The sequence below is a fragment of the Pristiophorus japonicus genome, chromosome 19 (genome assembly GCF_044704955.1).
Source record: "Pristiophorus japonicus isolate sPriJap1 chromosome 19, sPriJap1.hap1, whole genome shotgun sequence".
NCBI classification, from domain to species: Eukaryota; Metazoa; Chordata; class Chondrichthyes; family Pristiophoridae; genus Pristiophorus; species Pristiophorus japonicus.
In genome coordinates, this window is record NC_091995.1 from 86,800,860 (window position 1) to 86,808,495 (window position 7,636).

The 7,636-nt window shown below is 49.5% G+C and overlaps 1 protein-coding gene across 2 annotated transcripts in view; it reads left to right on the forward strand.

Moving 5' to 3' along the window:
- The window catches only part of LOC139230015 (serine/threonine-protein phosphatase 6 regulatory subunit 3-like), a 115,857-nt gene extending 110,193 nt beyond the window's left edge, over positions 1 to 5,664 (forward strand). For both annotated transcript variants that reach the window (XM_070861736.1, XM_070861738.1), the window contains one exon: positions 3,602 to 5,664. In XM_070861736.1, the coding sequence (XP_070717837.1) occupies positions 3,602 to 3,605 (4 nt within the window). In that variant the 3' untranslated portion in view covers positions 3,606 to 5,664. The remainder of the gene's footprint in view (positions 1 to 3,601) is intronic.
- Positions 5,665 to 7,636: the final 1,972 nt, after the last annotated feature.

Sequence of the window (7,636 nt, forward strand, 5' to 3'; positions counted from 1 at the left end):
TCCCCCCCCCCACCCCCCCTCTCCGTACAGCACAGAGACCCCCCCTCCCTGTACAGGGCAGAGACCCCCTCCTCCCCCCCCCCCTTACAGGCATGCACCGCAGCCCCTGCTGCTATAAATACAAATGTCTAAATGGCCAGCGTGCTAAATCCAGTTTCTTATAGTTTGGTGTGGCCTTGTACTTAAAGCAGTGGTCTCAGAACTCTGGAAAATAGTTTGAGTCTACTCTCAGCTGCCACCTGCAAACACCAGAAAAACATTCGTGGACCACCTTTACTTGCCCCTCGGCAAGCTTCCCGCTCCACACGCGATGTCCTCCTGAAATGGATGAATTAGCTGTGTCTATATTTTTGTGGGGCGAGTGCATAGCTCCATTGCGCGCATTGTCAGGATTGATGTCAAGAGCTCACTGTGTCGGGACTCACTAAGATCTATATCTCCTCACACATCAATCAAGCGTGTTGTTGTGCAGTATGTTTTAGCATTGCTGAGCATGGCCCTTGAGCAAGGCATGGGTTGAGAATTGTAGACCTTCTGTTGCTTTGCCATAGGAGCAGCATTGATGGCAGATATAGGTCTGTTCCCGTTCAGAAAGTCTCAAAGCCTACTCGCCCCCTGACTGTTGCTTTCTTCAAGGGACTTCATACATAAGATATGGGAGCAGGAGCCTCGAGCCTGCTCCACCATTCAATAAGATCATGGCTGATCTGATCTTGGCTTCAACTCCACTTCCCTGCCTGCTTCCCATAACCCTTCACTCCCCTGTAGTTCATAAATCTGTCTGTCTCTCCACCTTAAATATACTCAATAACCCAGCCTCCACAGCCCTCTGGGAACATTGTCAGACAGGTAAAGATCTGCTGGTCTGTCCAGTCTCTCCCACACATTGTGATACCTTGTGTATCACAATATATACACACTTCATCCCACCAAACACTGAGAGATCTCCTGGGATCCAAGTTTAAAAACCCAGGTCATTTTGGGGTGATGGGGGGGAGAGAATGGGAAATTAATCTCCGACCCATCTCGGTGATCAAAACTAGGAGATCTCTAAGGCCCTGAATTCTCTGCAGAACCTACACTTTGTAAGAAGTAATCTCCCACCCCAACCAGAAAGGAATTCAGCGTATCAGCGTCCACTGCACAAGGCACCAGCCTGTTCCAGAGGTTCACTATTCTCTGGGGAAAGAACCACTTCCTGACATCTAACCTCGATCTGGCTTTATACAACTTCAAATTCTGTCCTCCCGAACCTGTTTAATTGGAACAAACTGTCAACTGGAACCAAATCTATTCCCTCCATTTCAGTGTTGGGCAGACTGAAGCCATTGTTTTCGGTCCCCGCCACAAACTCCGTTCCCTAGCCACTGACTCCCTCCCTCTCCCCAACTTCTGCCTGAGGCTGTTTGCAACTTTGGTGTCATATTTGGCCCTGAAATGCGCTTCCAGCCACATAACCGCAGCGTACCCAAGACCGCCTATTTCCACCTCCGTAACATCGCCCGTCTTCGCCCTTGCCTCAGCTCATCCGCTGCTGTAACCCTCGTCCATGCCTCTGCTACCTTTAGACTTGACTATTTCAAAGCACTCCTGGCTGGCCTCCCACATTCTACCCTACGTAAACTAGATCCAAAACGCGACTGCTCGTGTCCTAACTGGCTCACCCACCACCCCTGTGCTTGCCGACCTACATTGGCTCCTGGTTAAGCAATGTCTCGATTTTGAAAATTCTCATCCTTGTTTTCAAACCTCTCCATGGCCCTCGCCCCTCCCTATCTCCTGTAATCTCCTCCAGCCCCTCAAGCCCCCGAGATCTCTGCACTTCATCTAATTTTGGCCTCTTGAGCATCCCCGATTATAATCACTCAACCATTGCTGGCCATGCCTTCTGTTGCTTGGGCCGCAAGCTCTGGAACTCCCTGCCTAAACCTCTCTGCCTCTCTACATCTCTCTCCTCCTTAAAACATACCTCTTTGAGAGGCACTGCACAATGGAGGTGCTAATTTCTACTTATGTAGCTCAGTGTCACATTTTGTTGACACTCCTCTGAAGTGCCTTGTGACGTTTTACTACGTTAAAGGTGCTATATAAATGCAAGTTGTTGTACAAATATACCTGGTTGGCTCATCGGGTTGTTTAATCGATGTGGGTTGCAGCCGTTTTGATGAGGAGAGAGGATGTGTAGAACTGGTTCACTAGCGCCTCCTGTTGGCTGCTCTGAGCTGGTAGCGGTTGCAGGAAAATCTAGCATGGTCTTTGGCAGGTTGATTTTGTTGAATGTTAATTACCTGTGGAAACATTGGAATTGCAGATCTTCCGATGGTTCGATTAAAGACCCGCATTAATGAGCCGCACAGAGTGGGAAGTTTCAGCTACAAATCCAGTCCCTGTAGTTCTCACCCGGGGTTACAGTTCTCTGTACTGTCCACGTGTTAGGGTGGGGAAATATGCCAGGTTCCCGTTCCCTTTACTGGAAAGTGGCTGTGTATCTGGATGTTAAGTGAGGACAGGATTGGTGTTGACGTCACAATCATGGGCACAGGAGGCCATTCAGCCCCTCGAACCTGTTTCGCCATTCAATTAGATCACGGCTGATCTGTATCTCAACCCCATCTACCCACCTTGGTTCCGTAACCCTAAATACCCTTGCCCAACAAAAGTCGATCAGTCTCCGTTTTGAAATTTTCAGTTGACCTCCAGCCATAGTAGCTTTTTGAGGGAGGGGAGTGTTCCAGATTTTCACTGCCCTTTGTGTGAAGAAGTGTTTCTTGACATCACCCCTGAGCGGCCTGACTCTAATGATCTGCCAACACGTGGCTTTGAGGTAGATCATCAGCCATGATCTTATTGAATGGGGGAGCAGGCTCGAAGGGCAAAATGACCTACTCCAGCTCCTAATTCTTATATTCTTATTAACATTCTCTGCCTAGGCTCGCATATTAAGAGTAGTCACTTGAGCATGGGCCCTTGTCTAAGGAAGGATATACTTGCCATAGAGAGAGTGCAAGAAGGTTCACCAGACTGATTCCTGGGATGGGGGGATTGTCCTATGAGGAGAGATTGAGCAGACGAGGCCAATGTTCTCTAGAGTTTAGAAGAATGAGATGTGATCTCATTGAAACATACAAAAGTCTTACAGGGCTTGACCGGGTAGATGCAGGGAGGATGTTTCCCCTGGCTGGGGAGTCTAGAACCAGGGGTCACAGTCTCAGAATAAGGGGTCGGCCATTTAGGACTGAGATGAGGAGAAACTTCTTCACTCAGGGGGTGGTGAATCTTTGGAATTCTCTGCCCCAGAGGGCTGTGGAGGCTCAGTCGTTGAGTATATTCAAGACAGAGATCGGTAGATTTTTGAACATTAAGGGAATCGTGGGATCATGGGGACAGTGCAGGAAAGTGGAGTTGAGGTCGAAGATCAGCCGTGATCTTACTGAATGGTGGAGCGGGCTCGAGGGGCCGAATGGCCGACTCCTCCTAATTCTTATGATCCTATCCCAGCAAGAGTCAGTACGTCCAGGAGAGGCTAGTGGGGAATTAAACTGCACCTGTAACTTGTATCTTTCTGTTCAAACGGTTTGTGTTTTATCTTTTCTTTCCTTAGGTAGCACGGTGGAGTGCAATGAGGAAGGTGCTTCTCGGTGTATCCCTGAATGGATCTCCCCCTCTCTTTTTCCCCCCCCACCCCTCCCATCCCCCGCCCCCCCCCCCCTCCGGAACGCCCCCCGCTCCGGTTCGGGAGCTGGGTCTCTTCACTGTCTGCCGCCCAGTGGGGAGTCACCGTGAAAGCCATCAAGACATCACCTTCCCGAGGCAATCTCTCGGCTGCACTGATTCAACAAAATAAAAGATTGGGGAGGTAGGGGGGCAGGGAAGGGAGGGAGAGAAGAGGGTTATTATAAACCAGCAATACAATATGTATAATTCAGCTCATGGAATCCAAGGAATGTTCGTTTGTACCGGAGAGAGTGGCCAATGGAGCAGTGTGCTCCAGTGCCCCACCTGTCATGGGACGGACGAGTTTGAAAAGAGGGGATAAATATATTCTCTCTCTAATATGGGGGGTGGGGGGAGGTGCGGTGTATTTGAATATTTTTCTTTTTAATTTATCTTGCACAGTAAAGCTGAGCTCTCTCGGTCTAGAGACCTTATAGGTCTCAATATATTCACTCCCCCCCCACCCCCCTTCCCCTCCATCACAAACACACACACACACATACATGATCAAATGCAAACTCTGGCGAGTATCCATAGGCAAACTGTTAGTGTTCTTTCCGATCTAAGTGTGAGCCCAGACTAAAGGGGATTGAGAGAGCTGTTGTGTATTCGGTTAAGGCCCCTCCCCTCCCAAGGTACACGAATCTGGTTTGAGTCTCAATCCAGTGGTGAATGGGATTTCTTTCATTCTTCGGTTCAGTGACGTGCCCAGATGGTCGCCAAAGTCCCAGCTCTCTTTTTATTTCCAGTAATGCCGATCTTTTCCGGGACGGGTGGCGGTAAATGCTGGACAGATTCTAGTATTGCCGGATAAATAACAACGGGGGGGGGGGGGTGAACAGAATTACACTCGCAGAAGGTGAGCATCACCGGCTTCTTTAACCTCGCCATAAATGTACATTTGGTGTAAAAGTCAAACATAACATGGGGGGAGTTCCCAACCCCCCCCCCCTCCCAAAAAAAGGTCAATTTCTCTACCTGCTTTCCAATTGAATCATCCAAATGTTTGTATTTAAAGTCCGAGCTATACACGCAATGTCGTCAGAAATGTACCTTGCAAACCAGAAGCAACTGCTTGTAGAAACCTCCAGCCGTTGTGGTGTGGATCAGAGTGTGGTGCTAATATTCACCCCCCCCCCCCCACACACCTTGCCCCCTTTGGTACTGTAGAGCGTTGCGACGACTTCGGTTCAAGGGGCCCGTCCCAAGTGGGGTTGGAGACGGAACGGTCCCACCCGTGTCGCGTAGTGTTTTATTCTTTATTTTTTTAAATATCTCTCTCTGTCGAAGCGAAGCTCTTCCAACTCCAGTTGTATTGGAACAACCGGGCTGATCGAGGGGGAGGTGGGGAAGTCGGTCTGCAGAAAGCCTCTCGTCTTGACGCTGCGAAAAAAAACAAACCTTGTGTTTTGGAGATTCTTGGCCTGGAAGTAGTTCAGTGAGTCACAACAGTGCAAACACCTTCAAACCCCACTCCCAAAGTAGCTGTAATCAAGATCCATGGTTCACTTTTTAAATTGCTTCACGTTATTCAAACGGTTTCTTTTTCTTGCGACTGTTTTCGAAAACTTTTTTGAGGTCTTTGATGCCATGAGCTGATCAGTGTTAAATATTAAATGGTGAAGTTATCTATATTTTCATATGGAGAAAACTTTTTTTTTTGGTGCAAAAATGACGTTTTCGGGAGCGATTGTGGGGGGGCGGGGGGCTGAACTTCCGCAGTCCGGGATTGGCTGGATTCCAAAAGATCTGGAAAAAAAGGGGAGGGTGTGTGTGTTTCCGGGTTGGCCCAGGAGCTTCAAAGTGGTTGGGTGAACCGATTCCAGCTGGAGTCTCGGGGAGGGAGGAAGGACACAGGGGCATGGTGTTGCTCAGGATCCGAGGTTTGCCGCTGTCTCTTGAATCGCACCCAGTAGGTATGCAGAGATCAATCTGCCCGTGCAGTCCTGACTGGGGGGGGGGGGGGAGAAGGAAGAGGGGGCTTGGGTGGGGGGGGGGGGGGGGGGGGGTTGGTTAGAAGGAGAGGGAAGGAACAACCACCCCACCAAAGTGAGGGGAGGGACTCAAAGCTGAGATGCATGATTTTTCTCGTGTCAAAGTGGCTTCTAAGCTGGACCCAGACGGTGGAGAACATGTCCTGTAACCACCCCATAGCGCAGGTGTGGTGCAAAGAGTTTGACCTGGGCCGGCAGCTTGTCGGGGAGGAGAGGTGTTGAGTTGATGGGAATTGGGCAGGTTTTTACAAGCGAGCAGCACGTCGAGTTAGCGAAAAATGGAAGTTCGCTCACCTAGTTGGCCCTTTTTTCTTTAGCCCTCCTTAAAAACACTGCAGCCCAGCAGCTCTGCATTGCCCCTGTGCAACAGTGGATTTTGTGCCATTTATTGCCAATGACTGAAGGAGTCTCTCTGCGTTAGAATCCCTACTTTGGGTGGGGGTGGGGGAGGAGGGGGCGGTGGGTAAGGGATAGCTGAAACCAATAATACGAGGATATTTATACTTTGGTTTCCCCCTTTTTGTTCGAATCTGCTCGCCAAATGTGAATCGTTCTCAAGTTTCACATTAACTTGTAGCCGAACGCTTGAAACTCCCATTGGGGTGGCGTGCTGCAGGAATGGGTACAAATGGCTTTCAAGGAATGGGTAATAATGAAGCAGCCACGGCCTCCGCCCAACCTGGGTGGGGGGTGAAACTTCTCAACCCTCCCAGTGTTAGACGTACTGCCCTAGAACCCGGGCGTTGGATGCTCAAGTGCCAGCTTACATGCCCAGTAAACCTCCAGCTCGGGGAGAATGAGCGTTGGATCATTGAGATTCTCTCTTGCAGCCGTATGCTGCAGGACTCTGCCACTCCCACAAGAGGCAGCTAGCGAGCTATGTATATAATACAGCAGTAGCAGTCGGTGCTGCATCAGCTATTTCCCACCAGTTTATTCAATGTCTCTGTTTTTTTTAAATGCCAGTCCAGACATCACTACTGCCACCATCACCAACCAACCGTGACTCTCCCACCACCCAAAAGCACAAAAAAAAATAATCTCTGGAGCATGTTTTTTTTTGTTCTAAAACACAATGTTCTTATCCTGCTATACCTCACACAACACAAGCTGTGGAGACAAATATTAATAGCATAACGAGTACCAGACAAGGGTTTCAAATCCCCCCCCCCCCCCCCCAAAAGTGAGGTTGCTACCAAGAAATCCCGCTGTGTAACCATTCCTCTCTTTAAGGAAACTGTGGATGCAAATTCTAAAGGCCCCAAGGCCCCAAGGCCCCGGGTTTGATCCCTGGCCTGTGCTGCTAACTGATCTCGGTCAAGGGCAGCAGGAAGGGACCCTTGGAAGAGGAAAAGTCCAGCCAGGCTTCCAGCTTCTGGTCGCTACCCTAACCGCCGTTGGAAAGTGCTTGTGTGTGAATCTTGGACAAGGAACCGGTTCAGGCTCAACGCTGAGGATGTCCCTCAGGAGTCGAGTTGAGCGGACTTCCCTTTGGGTAGGCTTGGGCAGGAAGAATGGTCACTTAGACAGCTTACCCCAGCAAATCTTCAGGAGAGGAAAGAAGATGATTGGAGGAACAAGTTGGGTGGGCCATTCTTGTTCAAAGTGTGTCCTCCCCCCTCTCCCCCAGAGGCAGGGCAAGTGGGGAGGACATTGTTCGTCCAGGGTCCCTCTGATCCTGACGTCCTCCATTAAAGAACGAACGATTGCGGGATTATTGATTTTAAAAAGAATTGGCAGTTCAACCAGCCGAACACATAATCCAGTGGCACAGGCGGTGGGCATTGCGTCAGAACACAAGTTGGCATCTGTAATCGGCTCAAAGGAACGGTTTTTGAAATCCAGCCAAAGTGGGTTAAAGTAAGGGAAATCCTGTCTCTTTTAAGATTATTGATGTTTGAAGTGTGCTGCGAATCGTAATAAAATTT